Raw genomic sequence first — 19,299 nt, 5'->3', positions numbered from 1 at the left:
CCAAATTATAACTATACTAGTCTGCTGATAATAGATATAGCTGTTGCTTTACTCATAAACGGCCCTCACAGCTAAAAATAATAATTCTTTTGGGCTAAATAATGACCTATAGAAGAGAGTCCATGTTTTAAAAACAGTATTTTTTTTTATTTTTAAATTTTAATTCCAGTTCAGTTAACAAAGTATTATATTAGTTTCAGGTATAACAATATAGTGACTCAAGATCTCTGTAAGCATTAACTGTACTCTCTAAAGATTTATTTTAGAGAAAGAGTGAACAAGGGCGGGGGGAGGGCAGAAAGTGAGGAGAATCCTTGAGCAGACTCCCCACTGAGCTCAGAACCTGATGTGCAGCTCCACCCGAAGACCCTGAGACCTGAGCTGAAACCAAGAGTTGGACACAGAACCTACTGAGCCACCCAGGTGCCCCAAGATAAGTGTACTCTTAATCCTTTTGCTTATTTCGCCCATTTCCCCACCCACCTCCTCTCTGGCAACCATCTGTTTGTTTTCTATAGTTAAGAATCTGGGGGTGCCTAGTGGCTTAGTTGGTTAAGTGAAAAACTCTTGTCTCAGATTAGGTCTTTTTTTCTTTTTTTAAAGATTGATTGATTGATTGATTGATTGATTGATCATAGAGAGAGAGAGAGGCAGAGACACAGGCAGAGGGAGAAGCAGGCTCCATGCCGGGAGCCCAATGCGGGACTCGATCCCGGGACTCCAGGATCGCGCCCTGGGCCAAAGGCAGGCACCAAACCGCTGAGCCACCCAGGGATTCCCTCAGATTAGGTCTTTATATCAGGGTCATGAATTCAAGCCCGTGTTGGGCTCCATGCCCAGCAGTCTGATTTTTGGTTTGTCTCTGTTCTTTTTTTTTTTTTTTTTCTAAGATTTATTTATTTGAGGGGGAGAGAGAATGCACAAGTGTGGGGTGAGGGGCAGAGGCAAAGCGAAAGAGAGAATCTCAAGCAGACTCCCCATTGAAGGTGGAAGCTGATATGGGACTCAATTCCAAGACCCTAAGATCATGACCCAAGCCAAAACCAAGAATTGGCTGCTCAACCTCCTGAACCAACCAGGAGCCCCTGGTTTGTCTCTTTATTCTTCCTTTATTCATTTTTCGTGAATTCCACATATGAACGAATCATACGGTATTTGTCTTTTTCTGACTGGCTTATTTTGCTTAGCACTGTACTCTCTAGATTCATCCATGTTGTTGCAAATGCCAAAATTTCATTTGTTTATGGCTCAATAATATTCCAGTGTGCATGTGTGTATATCACATCTTCTCCATCCATTCATCTGTCAATGGACACTTGGGCTGCTTCCATATCTTAGCTATTATAATCTGCCATAAACATGGGGGTACATATTTATTTTCTTTCTTTCTTTCTTTCTTTCTTTCTTTCTTTCTTTCTTTCTTTCTTTCTTTATTTATTTATTTATTTATTTATTTATTTATTTATATTTTTATTTATTTTTTAATTTTTTTCGTATATTCTTTTAAATTAGTGTTTTCTTATTCTTTGGGCAAACACCCAGTAGTGTGATTACTAGATCATATGCTATTTCTATTTTTAGTTTTTTTGAGGAACCTCTATACTGTTTTCCACACTGGCCACAACAGTTTGCATGCCCACCAACGGTGCATGAGGGTTCCTTTTTCTCCACATACTCACCACCATGTGTATTTCTTGTGTTTTATATTTTAGCCATTCTGACAGGTGTAAGGTGATATCTCACTGTGGTTTTGATTTGGTTTCCCTGATGATGAGTGATGCTGAGCATCTTTTCATGTGTCTGTTGGCCATATGCACATCTTCTTTGGAGAAATGTGTGTTCATGTCTTCTGGCTATTTTTAGTTAGATTATTTGTTTTTTGGGTACTGAGCTGTGTAAATTTGGGGTTTTTTTTTATACTGCTCTAAAGCCAAGACATTTATTCTGCCCTGTAAATACTGCGTTGTATAAATTCTTTTTTTTTTTTTTAATTTTTATTTATTTATGATAGTCACAGAGAGAGAGAGAGAGGCAGAGACATAGGCAGAGGGAGAAGCAGGCTCCATGCACCGAGAGCCCGACGTGGGATTCGATCCCGGGTCTCCAGGATCGCGCCCTGGGCCAAAGGCAGGCGCTAAACCGCTGCGCCACCCAGGGATCCCCGTATAAATTCTTTATACATTTTGGATACTAACCACTTATCTTATATCATCATTTACAAGTATCTTTCCCCATTCAGTAGGTTGTCTTTTAGTTTTGTTGACTGTTTCCTTTGTTATGCAGAAGCTTTTTATTTGGATGTAGTCCCAATAATTTATTTTTGCTTTTGTTTCTCTTGCCTCAAAATGAAGAACAGTAATTTTAAAGTAGAGAAAAAGGGTGTTTAAGACTGACTGAATACGGGCAGACCCATGGCTCAGAGATTTAGCGCAGCCTTCAGCCCAAGGCATGATCCTGGAGACCCGGGATTGAGTCCCACGTCAGGTTCCCTGCATGGAGCCTGCTTCTCCCTTTGCCTGTGTCTCTGCCTCTCTCTGTGTCTCTCATGAATGAATAAATAAAATCTTAAAAAAAAAAAAAAAGACTGACTGAATACAGTAAAAGATTGGCATCTCCCAGCTCCAACTTCTCCAGAAAGAGTTAAATATTCTTCCAATACAGATTTTCCCTCTAGAAATATGACAGATACTACTGAAAGCTGACAGTGTTAAGAACTTCTATGAAAAGCAATGAGAAAAGGTACCTACTTTGAAAAAGTCATCAGTTCCATAAGAAAACCGAGAAATAAAAGGCATTTGGCTATTCTCACTGTACTGGTTAACACCCTAAAATTTTTGTTTGTCTATAAGGGAGAAATCTGTGTTCCACTAGATTTCAATTAGGCACCACCTGGATAACACGACTTCTAGTTTCTCGTTCCTTAAGTGTCACAGAAGCTTCCTCATGTATTACCTCACATCAGGTGTCTTAGAAAAAGCTAAGCAGCAATTTAAATTGGTGACTGACATCTCCAACATGCAGAATAATTCCCTTTACAGACTACCAAGTGTTTAAGCTCTAGCAACTGGGATATTTATTTATACCAACACTTTTTGATTACAGGTTTACTATCCAATCCTGCAGCCATTAGGCACACATATAGCTCTTTAAAATTAAATTAAAATTAGACATTCAGTTAACCAGTAACACTAACCATTTTCAAGTGTTCAATAGCCATGCAACTGCTGTATTAGACTAAGCATTTTCATCTTCCCAAAAAGTCCTCTCAGACAGCACTGGTTTATAGAGTACAGGTATCCCCTGCTTTTCAAAAGCTCCTGTTATGCCACTTCACTTTTATGAAAGACCTATATTAGTACCTGTTTTTGCTAACCAAAAGAATCCAAAGAGGATTTTCACTTTTACAAAAAATAAAAGAAAAAAAAGTGAAAAGCAAATATAGTATTCAGCATTTGAAAAAAAAACTCTTATAAAAGCAGAGTGCACCCAGGCAGGGAAAGCACCATCACCAAGCTCCTTCCCCGAGGAATGATACTCAGCATCTTAGCATCAAGCTGCCATAGCTTTGAACTATGTGGGTGAGCATCTGTGCTTTATCTTGATTTACTTTGTGTATTCATTAGCAACATCTGTCCTAAGGTATCAGAAAAATTATTTTTTGAGTCTGGGAATGCTAAAACAATTTTCCATATAAATTACTGATTAACTAACTGCTTCTTTGCTTTATACCTTTTGGCTTACCAAAGGTTTTTATTAGAATGCTCTACTTTTGGATAGTGAGGGAAACCTGGATTTAATTTACCCACTACATCTCTTGAGGAAAATGTAAATAGATGCACTGGCTTGCCAACTGTTAAACAACCCAAAATCAGAATTTGCACCTTTAGCAATTACTTATAAAAGAATTACATAACCTCTGAAAAAAATGTTGGGTTTACCATGATACTAAAGAATGAATCTTTAAAATAGCGCAGCAGCAATCACTTTGAATTATGAAGTTCGCTGCTTTAAAAATACTTGTTACCCAAATGTCCTTCAATTGATGAATAAACAAAATGTGATATACTAAGAAAATGCAAAGTTAATCAGTCATTAAAAGGATACTGATACATGCTACAACATGGATGAATCTTGCAAATATGCTAAGTGAAAGAAGCCAGAAATAAAAGTTCATATACTGAATTATTTTATTTATATAAAGTACCCAGAAAAGACAAGATACATACAAATAGAAAGCAGACTAATAGTTCTTAGGGACTGACAAGAGGGTGCAATGAGGAATGATGACTAATGGGTACATGATTTTTTTTTAAATTAATTAATTTATTTATTTATGATAGTCACAAAGAGAGAGAGAGAGAGAGAGAGAGAGGCAGAGACACAGGCAGAGGGAGAAGCAGGCTGCATGCACCGGGAGCCCGATGTGGGACTTGATCCCAGGACCCCGGGGTCATGCCCTGGGCTGAAGGCAGTGCTAAACCGCTGAGCCACCCAGGCTGCCATGTTGTTAAGTTTTTTAAAGATTTTATTTATTTATTTGACAGAGAGAGAGGGAGTGCACAGGTAGGTGAAGCAGCAAGCAGAGGGAGAGAGAGAAGCAGGTTCCCTGCTGAGCAGAGAGCCTGAAGTGGGGCTCAATTCCAAGACCTTGGATCATGACCTGAGCTGAAGGCAGATGCTTAACTGACTGAGCCACCCAAGTGCCCCACATAACATAAAGTCATGTGACTAATCTTTTCACTTAATTATATGTCTGGATACATCTTGCTGTGTGTTAGTATGTATATATTTACATTACTCTTCTTAAACACTGCATAGTATTCCATGTTACTGTTTAGATTACTTTTTTAATTGGAAAAAATAAAGCTATTTCTTTTTTTTTTTTTTTAAGATTTTTATTTATTCTTGAGAGAGACACACACACACACAGAGAAAGAGAGAGAGAGAGAGAGAGGAGCAGAGACACAGGCAGAGGGAGAAGCAGGCTCCATGCAGGGAGCCTGATGTGGGACTCGATCCTGAGACTCCAGGATCACGCCCTGGGCCACCCAGGGATCCCCAATAAAGCTATTTCTGTTCAACAAACAAAACAAAACCTAAGGAACTATACAACCCATTAGTCTTGAGTGCCCCCTACTGGGGGATCTTCACTGATTAATAGAATGCTAAATTACAAATTAATACAAGAAATAATTCAAACACAGGATACCAGACTTTTCAGTATATGGCCAAAAAAAAAAAAAAAAAAATCTAAAAACTCAAAAGAAAAGTGTGTTTTGAGGGCAGCCCATGTGGCTCAGTAGTTTGGCGCTGCCTTTAGCCCAAGGCATGGTCCTGGAGACCCGGGATCAAGTCCCAGGTCAGGCTTCCTGCGTGGAGCCTGCTTTTCCCTCTGCCTTTGTCTCTGCCTCTGTCTCTGTGTCTCTCATGAAAAAATAAAATCAAAAAGAAAGGAAGGAAGGAAGGAAGGAAGGAAGGAAGGAAGGAAGGAAGGAAGGAAGGAAGGAAGGAAGGAAGGAAGGTAGGTTGGTTTTGAAATGATTTTATCAAGAAGTTCTTTACCTACTTATGCTATATTATAGATATGTGCTAAAAAATCTCCAATCAGGGTAAATACAAGAATATCAAGTTAAGTGACTTGACCTTTTCCCATCTCCCTCCTGGACAAGTGTGTGTATTGGTGTGACAGGTGGCAGTATGGAAACTGATGGCAATTAGACAGTTAAAAAAAAAAGTTGTTACCTCACTCCTTTCTGTCTTGTCACTTCCGATCTTTATATCTAACTTCACATTTCAAATCTAGAAGAGTTAGCTCTACCTCCAAACATCTAGGTTGTCCACACTAAGTAATTTTCCTATCTGAATCTGTAATTATACAACATGTAATAATAAAAGACTCAGAGTAAAAGAAAAATGGGGATATTAGAAGAGTTTACCTGAAAAACATCAAGTATATTTAGACAAAAAAACCCCAAGGTTGCAATTACCAAAGGCAGCATTTCTTTATCAAACAAGTCCATTTTAAAATATGGCATCTTGATTATGCTTGTTATTTTCTAGGAAAACTGATATACAACGCAAGACTAGAATTAATTTTTTCTACAAATTAAACAAAAACTACATTTAAAACTGTGTCTCTATTATGTGTTTGAGTCAAATTCTATTTAGCTATTTCTAGACATTAATATTTTAGCTTGACTTTATGATAAAATTCTCTTGGCTAATAATACTTACAGCTAATCTGTGGTTATTTGCAAGGCTGATCATTTGCTGGGCTAGGCCATTTAGTAATCGAGTCCGAAGGGATAGATCATCTAGGTCATGACGAAAAGGAAAAGCAATACCATCCACTATCACTAATCGAACCTAAACACAGAAGAGATCATGATATTAGGTTTGGTATTAAAAATAAAATTTTAGGGGATCCCTGGGTGGCGCAGCAGTTTGGTGCCTGCCTTTGGCCCAGGGCACGATCCTAGAGACCCGGGATCGAATCCCACGTCAGGCTCCCGGTGCATGGAGCCTGCTTCTCCCTCTGCCTGTGTCTCTGCCTCTCTCTCTGTGTGACTATCATAAATAAATAAAAGTTAAAAAAAAATAATAATAAAAAAGTTTAAAAATAAAATTTTAGGGATCCCTGGGTGGCGCAGCAGTTTAGTGCCTGCATTTGGCCCAGGGCGTGATCCTGGAGACCCGAGATCGAATCCCACGTCGCGCTCCCGGGGCATGGAGTCTGCTTCTCCCTCTGCCTATGTCTCTGCCTCTCTCTCTCTCTCTCTCTGTGTGACAATCATAAATAAATAAAAATTTTAAAATTAAAATAAAATAAAATTTTAAAAATGGCATCCCAAAAGCATGTTCACTGCAGGTAAAAAAAATCCTTAAAATCCAGAGTTCTATTTCTAACTCTCCAAGATAAATCCATTCACCCAATGTTTTCAACAAAAATTAAAATATACTCTGGTTTGATAATTTATCAACTTGAAAAAGTAATTCAACATAAAAAAAGCAATTACAATTTTCGTATACTTTACACAATCTTTACAGAGGCATTTTACACTGATAAAAAAGCACTTCTGACATCTTAGTAAAATAAATTCTTCAATATTTCAAATTACCTTCAAGATTTTTTATGTTTAAAAAAAACTCTTCAATTAGTAAATTATTATACCTTCTTCAAAAACTTAATTCTTGGGGATCCCTGGGTGGCTCAGTGGTTTAGCGCCTGCCTTTGGCCCAGGGTACGATCCTGGAGTCCCAGGATCAAGTCCCACGTCAGGCTCCCTGCATGGAGCCTGTTTCTCCCTCTGCCTGTGTCTCTTCCTCTTTCTCCCCCTATGTCTATCATGAATAAATAAAAATAAAATCTTAAAAAAAATAAATAAAAATTAAAAACAAAAACTTAATTCTTGGTATACTTTTCCTCCTTAATTTTAAATATACTATAAGGCAGCTAATCATTGCAGTATCTGTTATAATGGAGAATTCAGCATGAGGCAGGTTTGTCTTGAATTCTAATGAAGAAGGCTCACTTATAGATGATAAACATTTTCATGACAATTGCATTTCTAATATAATCCAAATAATGCCTCCTTCAGTGAAGTCAGAGTAATATATGAACCTCATATCTAAGAACAAACAGAATCTGGAAATGAATCCAAATTTAAAAATCCCGTTAAGATTATATATTTTTCTTGTAAGGTTTAGACTAAAGAAGAGGATTTGATGACGCCATGTCTAAGTAATCCATTTGTGAATCTTCTAGAGTATTCATTCCTTCATTCAGCACCTACTATGTTAGTAACTGTTCCAGGCAGTACTTGTTCCAGGAACAAGAATTTATGGAGTTTATGTTCTAGTGGAGTAAAGGGCAATTAACATGCAAAAAAATACATGAGTAATTTCTGATAATGATGGAGTTATGAAAAAACTAAACTGGGTGAAATAATGATGAATAAGTAGGTGATAAAGTAGAGGGAGGCTAACTTAGACTAGATGTAAAGGAAGGTGTCAATGAAAAGGGAGGCAATAGATCTGAGTCCTCAATAAAAACCTATAGGAGGGAAAGACAGCCCACATAAAGGACATATACACATATTTTTGTGTATGGTGATACACTGTAACTGGACATATTGTGAGGTTTCATAATGTATAAAAATATCAAATCACTATGATGTACACCTGAAACTAACAGGATATAGTACATCAATTATAATTCAATTTAAAAAAATACCCGTTGTTTCACTTTCATCACACTTGTTGACATAAACAAAACTATCAACCAGCATTCATGTTAAAATGTACTTGTTCATCATGAGGTAAGCAACTTCTTTTGAATTGGACAGCAATTCAATTGCCTGCTCACCAATAAAGGCTGACCCATTAAAAAGAAAAAGCCAGAAACAGATACATAAATAGATATAAAATGCTCCACTCAAGAGCAGAATACATATTCTTCTCAAGTGCACAGAGAACATTCTCCTGGATAGATCTAGAGGTTGGGTCACAAAATAAGTCACAAAATAAATGTATAAAGATGGGATGGATCATATATAAAGTATCTTCTCTGACCAGAATGGAATGGAATTAGAAGCCAGCATCAGAAGGAAATTTGGAAAACTCACAAATTAAACAACACCTCTTTTTTTTTTTTTTTAAAGTAATCTCTATACCCAATATGGGGCTCAAACTCATGACCCCCATGGGTGCCTGGTGGCTCAGATGGAGATGCATGAAACTTTTGATCTCGGGGTCATGAGTTCAAGTACCATGTTGGATATAGAGATTATTTAAATAAACTTAAAAAAACAAACCCAAAACAACAATAACAAAAAACTCACAACCCTGAGATTAAGAGTCACATGTTCTATCAACTGAGTTAGTCAGGCAACCCTAAGCAATACACTCTTAAATAAGGAATGAGTTAAAGAAGGCATTAAAAGGGAAATACTTAAAGATGAATGAATATAAAAGCACAGTATACCAAGTTATTATTATTTTTTTAAAGATTTATTTATTCATGAGACACAGAGAGAGAGTCAGAGACACAGGCAGGGGGAGGAGAAGCAGGCTCCCGGCAAGGAGCCAGATGTGGGACTCGATCCCAGATCCTGGGATCATGCCCTGAGCCAAAGGCAGACAGATGCTCAACCACTGAGCCACCCTGGTGTTCCACAATATACCAAGTTAAAAGATACAGTGAAAGTAGTGCTCCATAGTAAATGTAGAGCTCTAAACAACTATCTTTTAAAAAAAATAAAGGAAGAAAAGATCTCAAATCAATAATCAAAACTTATACCTTAGGGAAAAAAAAAAAAAACTTATACCTTAGGAAACTAGAAAAAAGAACAAACTAAACCCAAAGAAGGCAAAACAAAAGAAGTAATAAAAATTAGATGAAGGGCACCTGGGTTGCTCAGTGGTTAAGTACCTACCTTTGTCTCAGGGCGTGATCCCAGAATCCTGGGATTGAGGCCCCCCCATCGGGCTCCCCACAGGGAGCCTGTTTCTCCCTCTGCCTATGTCTCTGCCTCTCTCTCTCTCTCCATCTCTCATGAATAAATAAATAAAATCTTTAAAAAAAAATTTTTTTTTTTTTTAAACTGACTTAAGAAGAAATAGAGGGCAGCCTGGGTGGCTCAGCGGTTTAGCGCAGCCTTCAGCCCAGGCCGTGATCCTGGAGACCCAGGATGGAGTACCCACATCAGGCTCCCTGCATGGAGCCTGCTTCTCCCTCTGCCTATGTCTCTGCTTCTCTCTCTCTCTGTCTCTCATGAATAAATAAATAAAATCTTTTAAAAAAAAAAAGAAGAAGAAGAAACAGAAAATCTGAAAGATTGAATCAGTGATCAAAAGCCTTCAATAACAAAAAAAGACCAGGACCAAAGAACTTCACTAGTGAATTTTTTTTTTAAGTAAACTATATCCCCAGTGTGGGGCCCAAACTCATGACCCTGAGATCAAGAGTCACATGCCATACTGACAGAGCCAGCCAGATGCTTCACTGGTGAATTTTATAAAATGGTTAAAGAATTTACACTGGGACGCCTGGATGGCAGTCGGTTATGCATCTGCCTTCAGCTCAGATCATGACCTTGGGATTCTGGGATTGAGCCCCCTTGCTCCACAGGGAGTCTGCTTCTCACTCTCACCCTCCACATACCTTGCTTGTGCTCTCTCTTGCTCAATCTCTCTCATATAAATAAAATCTTAAAAAAAAATAAATAATTTACACCAATCCTTCTCAAACTTTTCCCAAAAATAGAGGGAACACTTCCTCATTCATTCTACGAAGCCAGTATCATACTGATACCAAAGCCAGATAAAAACATCCCCAGTAGGGGGATCCCTGGGTGGCGCAGCGGTTTGGCGCCTGCCTTTGGCCCAGGGCGCGATCCTGGAGACCCGGGATCGAATCCCACATCAGGCTCCCGGTGCATGGAGCCTGCTTCTCCCTCTGCCTGTGTCTCTGCCTCTCTCCTCTCTCTCTGTGTGCCTATCATAAAATAAATAAATAAATAAATAAATAAATAAATAAATAAATAAATAAATAAATAAATAAATAAATAAAACATCCCCAGTAAAGAAAACCACAGACATTACAGATGCAAAAATCCTCAGCAAAAACATGGCATTAAATAAACCATGAAGAGGATACTTGTTAACAATATGAAAGCTGAGGGGGATCCCTGGGTGGCGCAGCAGTTTAGTGCCTGCCTTTGGCCCAGGGCGCGATCCTGGAGACCCGGGATCGAATCCCACGTCGGGCTCCTGGTGCATGGAGCCTGCTTCTCCCTCTGTCTATGTCTCTGCCTCTCTCTCTCTCTCTCTGTGTGACTATCATAAATAAATTTAAAAAAATTAAAAAAAAAAAAACAATATGAAAGCTGAAATAAGAAGGCAGAGAATACCTTGTTCAACCTCACCTGGGAACAAATGTGTTGGGAGACTCAAGTTTTTGGCCACTTACATTTGTCCACTATACTACTATGCCCTAACCGCCAATATAATTATATTTTGATATAGGGCCTCTAGGGAAGTAATAAAGATTAAATGAGATCATAATGGTGGGGCCCTGATCTGACAGGATTAGTGTCCTTAAAAGAAGAGTAATCAAAGAGCTCATTCTCTGTTGCTCTGCTATGTGAGGACACTATAAGAAGGCAGCCTTCTGTATGTCAGGAAGAGAGCACTTGCCAGACACAGAATCAACTGGAACCTTAATCTCAAGACTTCCAGCCTCTAGAATAGTGAAAAAATAAATTTCTTAAAGACAACCAGTTTATATTATTCAGCATAATATATTCACAAATGATTACAAAAGCATAGATTTTGGGATTACCAAAAATTTTAGCAAGTCGTAAATTTGCAGCTAGAGAACCTGCAAATAATGCGGATCAACTGTACTTACAGGTGATAGACTGAAAGCTTTCTCCCTGATCTTAGTAAGACAAAAATGCCCACTTTTATCAGTTATTCAACACTGTACCAAGAGTTCTACCAAGAACAATTACATAAGAAATAAAAGGCAGGCAAACTGGAAAGGAAGATATAAAATTTCCATTCGCAGAGCACCTGGGTGGCATAGTCAGTTGAGCAGCCAACTCTTGGTTTTGGCTCAGGTCATGATTTTGGGGTGGTGGGATAGAACATCAAAAAAGAATAAAAGATGAGGAATATTTGCACACTAAAACCTACAAAACATTGTTGAAGTTAAAAAAGACCTAAATAGGTAGAAAGATATACTGTGCTCGTGGATTAGAAGATTTAATACTGTTTAGATAACAATATACTTTGGGGTGCCTGGCTGGCTCAGTTGGTGGAGCATGAAATTCTTGATCTTAGAATAGCAAGTTTGAGCCCCACATTACAGGTAACATTTACTTAAAGAAAAAAAAAAAGATGGCAATATATTCAATACACAGATTCAATATAATCTGTATTAAAATTCCAACTGCATTTCTGCAGAAATAAACAAGACTCTATTCACGTGGATCAAAATCATATGGAATTGCAAGGGCCCTGAATAGCCAAAACAATCTTGAAAATAAAAAAGTGGAGGACTCACATGTCCCAATTTCAAAACATACTATGAAGCCACTAATCAAAACCATGTGGTACTGGTTTTGATTAGTACAAACAACACACACATCAATAAAATAGAGTCCAGAAAATTAACCCGTACATCTATGATCAACTGATTTTTTTTTTAAAGATTTTATTTATTTACTCATGAGAGACACACAGAGAGAGAGAGAGAGAGAGAGAGAGAGAGAGAGAGGCAGACACACAGGCAGAGGGAGAAGCAGGCTCCATGCAGGGAGCCAGACATGGGATTCGATCCCGGGACCCCAGGATCACACCCTGGGCTGAAGGCAGCACTAAACCACTGAGCCACCGGGGCTGCCCTGGTGAACTGATTTTCAACAAGGATGCCAAGCCCGTTCAATGGGGAAAAAAGTCTTTTCAACAAATGGTGCTGCAATAACTAGATGTCTGCATACAAAATGAAGTTGGACACTTACTCCAGACTATGTATAAAAAAATTAACTCAAAATGGATAAAAGTCCCAAATAAAAAAACTAAAGCTATTAAACTGGGTGGAGTTCAGGACATGCTACTCCAAATCTGGCACCCTGGCATACTGAATATCTTTTTTAAAAAATATTTATTCCTGTGTCTCTGCCTCTCTCTCTCTCACTCTTTCTCTCTCTGCCTCTCATGAATAAATAAATAAATAATATGTATTTATTTGAGAGAGAAAAAAATCTATTTATTTTTTTGCATGGGGAAAGGAGCAGAGGAAGAGAGAGAAAAGCAGGCAGATTCCCCAATGAACATGGAGCCTGACAAGGGACTGGACACAGGGCTCCATCCTACAACCCTGAGACCATAACCCAAAATCAAGAGTTGGACGCCTAATCAACTGAGCCACCCAGATGCCTTTAGCATACCGTATATCTTAAGCAGAAGTCAGAAAACAACAGAAGCAGAGAAGCAACTTTCATCTCTTATTCTCTCTCTTCTTCCTGGAAAGAAGAGAAATCTCCTGGGTGAAAGGTACCCTCCCTGTATCAGGATAAAATGAGACACTCTTATCACCAGAGACAGGGAATTTAGGACTGAGAAGGCATATAAACAAACCTTGTTAAACTAATTCTTATCTTCCAAATTACTTCGTAATTTTCCACCTCTAGCCCAAACCCCTTTGTCTCATCAATTCTTCACAAATTTACTGTTTTTGGCTAAAAGGCATAAAAGTTTCCTGTTCTGGGCCTTGTGGGTTTTATTGTCTTATAGAAGGCTTCCATGTACACATAAAAATGCAGTAAAATGTGTGTGCTTTTCTCCTGTTATTCTGCCTTTGTTAGTTTAATTTTCAGTCCCAGCTTGGGATCCTAATAGGGCTGAAGAAAACTTTTTCCTCTCCTACAAACTCTTAAAAATAAATTTTCATGATCTTGGATTTGGCAATGTGTGGTTTTTTTTGCTGTTGTTGTTTTTAAAGAGAGCACATGTGCAAGCAGGAGAGGGTCAGAGAGGGAAAGAGAGAATCTTTTTTTTTTTTCATGCAGTTTTATTTTATTTTATTATTTTATTTTATTTTTAAGGATTTTATTTATTTATTCATGAGAGACACAGGCAGAGGGAGAAGCAGGCTCCATGCAGGGAGCCCGATGCGGGACTCGATCCCAGGACTCCAGGATCACGCCCTGGGCAGAAGGCAGGTGCTAAACCACTGAGCCACCCAGGGATCCCCGGAAAGAGAGAATCTTAAGCAGGCTCCATGCCCAGTGCAGAACCAGACATGGGGCTCAATCTCACAACCCTGAGATTATGATCTGATTCAAAATCAAGAATCAGACACTCAACTAAATGAGCTACTTAGGTATAGTCTTTTTTTTTTTTAGGTGTAGTCTTTAAGTCTACTTAAGCCTAAGTCTTTAAGACTACTTTAAAGTAGTCTTAAAGACTACTTTAAAAAAATAAGATCTGAAAAAAAAAAAAGATCTTAAAAAAAAAAAAACCCACTTTAGATATATAGATACCTGTAGACTAAAAGTAAATGATTAGAGAAGTATCTACCATGCTATACCATGGTAACACTAACCAAAAGAAACCAAGAATAGCTATATTTATTTTAGAAAGCAGATGTCAGACTAAGGAAATTATCAGGGATAAAGAGGGACATTACATAATGATTAAAAGGTCAGTTCCCCAAAAAGACATAATAGTTCCTAACATGTATGTCCTGACAAAAGAGCATCTAACTATATGAGGCAAAACTGCAAGGAGAAATAGATGACTTCACTATATTTGGAGTCTTTAGCAGCTAATAAAAATGAACAGATCCAGTAGACAAAACCATTAAGAACAGAGATGAACTCAATAACACCATCAATCAACTAGATATAATGGGTATCTATAGACTACTTCATCCAAAAACAGCAGAATTACGTTCTGAGCACTGGCCGTGGAGCCTGTTTAAGATTTTCTTTCTCCCTTTGTCCCTTTGCACTCATGACGCTCACTCTCTCTTATATATATTTAAAAAAAGGACACCTGGGTGGCTCAGTTGATTAATCTTTGGCTCAGGTCATGATCCCAGGGACCTGGGATCAAGGCCCACACTGGGCTCCTTGCTGAGTGGGGAGCCTGCTTCTCCCATTCCCTCTGCCTGCCACTCTCCCTGCTTGTGCTCTCTGTTGAATGAATGAATGAATGAATGAATGAATGAATGAATGAAATCTTTAAAAAAAAAGTTATTCTGACACCCGTTAAAATAGTAAGGAAGACTTTATTCAAGAAGATAGCAATAAGGGTTTTGCAATAGGGAAAGAGATTGGTCTTAACCCCAAATACAAGGACACATGGGGATTTATACCCAAGAAGCAGGGTGTCAGTGAATGAAAAATTATTAGGAGAAAAAATAAAGAAAGAAAAAGAAAAAAAAAGAAAAAAAGAAAAATTATTAGGAGAAGACATCAAGGGTAGGATTCTTGCTAACATGACCTAGCAGAATTCTTGCTACAGGCAGGTCAATGACATAACATTTAAAGTGGGGAATAAGGAACTTGAGATGTCAAGGGTGATCAGATTTTAAGGGTGGGAGATTCTTTCTAAACTAATTTACAGGATACTATTGTACCCCTGTGTTCACAGCAGCATTACTTACAGTATGAAAGGCCAAAGACTGGATGTGGGTGAAGGTTGAGGCCAATTCAAAAAGGCTCAGAGGAGGCTGAGTAAAGTTTGATCAAAGAGTCTCTGTCATGTGTAATATTTATCAAAATTTAAAATGTCCATATTTGGGGATCCGTGGGTGGCTCAGTGGTTTGGCGCCTGTCTTTGGCCCAGGGCGTGATCCTGGAGTCCTGGGATTGAGTCCCACATCGGGCTCCCTGCATGGAGCCTGCCTCTCCCTTTGCCTGTGTCTCTGCCTCTCTCTCTCTCTCTCTCTCTCCCTTTGTGTGTGTCTCTCATGAATGAATAAATAAAATCTTTAAAAAAAAATGTACATATTCTTTAACATAATTCTAATACTTAGAATTTATTCCATAAACAGGGGTACCTGGGTGGCTCAGCTGGTTAAGCATCTGACTAAGGTCATGATCTTAGGTCCTGGGGCTCTGAACTCAGTGGGGAGCCCACTTTTCCTTCTCCCTCTACCCCATCTCCAGCTCATGCTTTCTTTCTCTCTCTCTCAAATAAATAAATAAAATCTTAAAAAAAAAATTTACCCAGAAACATACTTGAAATTTACCCTAAGATGATATATGTAAGGATTATCCTCAAACCATTGTTAATAATACCATCTAAAAGACCACCAATAAGAGGATTGGTTAAATAAATTGAGGCAGTTTTCCCAATTTTTTTTTATGTAGTAGAATACGCAGAACATTCATCTTGTAAAATGAAATTCTATTCCCATTAAACAATAATTTCCCATTTTCCCCTTTCCCCACAAGCCCTCATAACCACTATTCTACTTTATGTCTCTGAGTCTGACTACTCTTCACATCTCATATAAGTGGAATCATACAGCATGTCTTTTTTTGACTGGTTTATTCCACTTAACATAATGTCCTCAAGATTCATCCAAGTTGTAGCATATGTCAGAATTTCTTTCCTTTCTAAGTATGAATAATATTACATTGTATGTGTATACCACATTTTGCTTATTTATTCATTCATCAATGAATGTTGCTTCCATGTTTTAGGTAATACAAATAATGCTGTTATGAACACAGGCTTACAAATATCTCTTCAAAATCCTGCTTTCAATTCTTCTGGTAATATACACAAAAGTGGAATTGCTGGGTCATATGATAATTCTATTTTCAATTTTTCGAGGAGCGCCATACTGTTTTCTGAGGCAACTGTACCATTTTACATTCATACCAACAGTAAAAACACCTTCTTAAAATGAAATAATATGCAGCTGAATAAAAAGGTTTATCCACATGTGGTGATATAGAAAGATACGCAAAACACCAAGCAAAAAAAAAAATCAGAATCATGTTACAGTATTACCCCACTAAAAATATTAAAAATGGGTAGACAGGACCACCTGGGTGGCTCAGTGGTTTAGTGTCTGCCTTTGGCTCAGCGTGTGATCCTGGGGGTCCTCAGATTGAGTCCGCATTGGGCTCTCCACCAGGGAGCCTACTTCTCCCTCTGCCTGTCTCTGCATCTTTCATGAATTAAAAAAAAAAGAAAAAAATGGGTAGACAGATATTGCAACATGCATAAAAATTTTTTTGAGAAGACACACAAGAAACAATAGTAGTCAACTTTAGGGAGAGGTACTAGGATGCAGTAGAACGGAAGTTTTATTTTTCACATATAACCTTCTATAGAATTTGTTTGTTAGAAGCTATTCCACTATTACTGGAGGAAGAACCTCTTCCTATATTATTTCAATTTCATACTTTGGGCATAAAATATATATGCATATATGTTAAATATCTGTAAGTATAAATAAATTGTAGGACAAGGAAGGAAGAGATTTTTGAACAGGCTTATGCCACTATACAATTTACTTATTTTTCATGCTAATCAAACACCTCCAAAGATATTCCAAAGGTTAGCTGTATTTCAATCGTTTGAGCCATACCTTTGAATGTTCCGAAAGAAAGTCTGGCAGGAGATAAACTTGTGCCAATAGTTCTGTGTAGTCACGACAACGAAAATAGTAAATATGGGAAAGAATATTTTCAAGAGTGAAATCCTCCAAAGCTTTTGAGTGCTCTAAAATAAACAAAACAATCTTAATTTAGTTTTACTTGTTTTGAGTATATATTATAGGAAGAAAATACCTTTTAATAATAAAATGCTTCACTGTGAATACAACTCTTCACTTTAATTGAAAGATAACAAAATTATAACAAATTTGCTATAAACTACCATTGCATAATTCCTGACCTCTTATTTTCACCTTTTCCACTAGTTCCTTAAACACTAAACTATCTAGAAATTCTTTATACACATATACAATTAGAGGTTTAATACCTGACTTTTCATATTTCTATTATTGGTTTCCACTGAATAGAAGTAACATAATGGAATTTCTCCTTTCTTGTTTTTTTTCATAGGATGCAAATTAGGTTAACAATAAAAAAAAGAGGGATCCCTGGGTGGCGCAGCGGTTTGGCGCCTGCCTTTGGCCCAGGGCGCGATCCTGGAGACCCGGGATCAAATCCCACGTCGGGCTCCCGGAGCATGGAGCCTGCTTCTCCCTCTGCCTGCGTCTCTGCCTCTCTCTCTCTCTCTCTCTCTCTCTCTCTCTGTGACTATCATAAATAAATAAAAATTAAAAAAAAAAAACAATAAAAAAAGAAGCATCTTTTTCCCTTTTGGTAACTTTTTTCCATTATTTCTTTAGCATACTTTTATATTTAAGTAGAAACAATATAAAATTCTTCTTAGATTATATATTTTTTTAAAAAAGCAGTTTTAGGGGGCAGCCCGGGTGGCTTAGCGGTTTAGTGCTGCCTTCAGCCCAGGGCCTGATCCTGGAGAACCAGGATCAAGTCCCATGTCAGGCTCCCTGCATGGAGCCTGCTTCTCCCTCTGCCTGTGTCTCTGCCTCTCTCTCTCTCTCTCTCTCATGAATAAATAAATAAAATCTTAAAAAAAATAAAAATAAAAAGCAGTTTTAGGAGGGTACCTGGGTGGCTCAGTTGGTTAAGCTCAGGTCTTGATCTCAGGATGGTAAGACTGAGTCCTGCATCCAGCTCTGCACTTAGCAGGACATCTGCTTGAGATTCTCTCCCACTGCCCCTCCCCCCTGCTTATGCACTTTCAAATAAATAAATCTTAAAAAAAAAAAACAAAAAACAGAGGCAGCCCAGGTGGCTCAGCGGTTTAGCACCACCTTCAGCCCAGGGCCTGATCCTGGCGATACGGGACCAAGTCCCACGTCAGGCTACCTGCATGGAGCCTGCTTCTCCCTCTGCCTGTGTCTCTGCCTCTCTTTCTCTCTCTGTGTGTCTCTCATGAAAAAATAAATAAAATCTTTAAAAACAAAATAAAACAAAAAACAAACAACGGTTTGGTTTTATACATATTTCTGAGATAAACCAGTTAAAAATTACTGTACTTTAAAACATACTTCACCTTTTTTTCATACTTGTTTTAACTTGTTTCATACTTGTTTTAACATTGAAAAAATACACATGAAATTAAATTTCAGAAAGCAGTGACTTTTGCAAATATAAAAGTTCACCTCTAACCAAAAAAAATAACAGCTTAATCACATAGCAATCATTAAAAACTTTATATCCCAATGCTATACCTATAATATCTACAGTAAGGTTGTGGTTTCTTTTTAAATAATTTATTTGACAGAGAGACAGCATGTCCGTAAGTGCAAGCAGGGGAGCGGTAGGCAGAGGGAGAGTGAGAAGCAGGCTCCTTACAGAGAAGGGAGCCTAATCCCAGGACCCTGGGATCTTGACCTGAGCCAAAGGCAGATGTTTAACTGAATGAGCCACCCAGGTGCCCCTACAATAAGATTTTAAGACACTATTTCAGGGGCACCTGGGTGGCTCAGTAGTTGAACGTCTGCCCGTAGTGATCCTGGGGTCCTGGGATTGAGCCTTGCATTGGACTCCCCACAAGGAGCCTGCTTCTCCCTCTCCCTATGTCTCTGTCTCTTTCTGTGTCTCTCATGAATAAATAAATAAAATCTTAAAGAAAAAAGGCACTATTACAAATACACATTGTGTCATGGGTAGCTTTAAGGACTTTCAGTAGACATATTGGTCATTAGTTAAAAAAGACACCTAGTACGCATAT

The 19,299-nt window shown here is 38.1% G+C and overlaps 1 protein-coding gene across 5 annotated transcripts in view; it reads right to left on the bottom strand.

The window, feature by feature from the left end:
- RAD51C (RAD51 paralog C) overlaps nucleotides 1-19,299 on the bottom strand; it is a 57,399-nt gene that overhangs the window by 32,629 nt on the left and 5,471 nt on the right. For 4 of the 5 annotated variants that reach the window (XR_005364602.1, XM_038547929.1, XM_038547928.1 and 1 more), the window contains exons 4-5: nucleotides 17,117-17,250; nucleotides 6,235-6,366 (exon numbers count right to left, since the gene is read on the bottom strand). Coding sequence is in view for 4 of the 5 variants with exons in the window: in XM_038547929.1 (XP_038403857.1) it covers nucleotides 6,235-6,366; nucleotides 17,117-17,250 (266 nt within the window). In the remaining variant the exon portion in view is untranslated. The remainder of the gene's footprint in view (nucleotides 1-6,234; nucleotides 6,367-17,116; nucleotides 17,251-19,299) is intronic. The other variant, XM_038547930.1, reaches the window with a different exon arrangement.

This window comes from Canis lupus, chromosome 9, assembly GCF_011100685.1.
Source record: "Canis lupus familiaris isolate Mischka breed German Shepherd chromosome 9, alternate assembly UU_Cfam_GSD_1.0, whole genome shotgun sequence".
NCBI lineage: Eukaryota > Metazoa > Chordata > Mammalia > Carnivora > Canidae > Canis > Canis lupus.
This window is presented reverse-complemented; position numbering and strand designations above follow the sequence as displayed.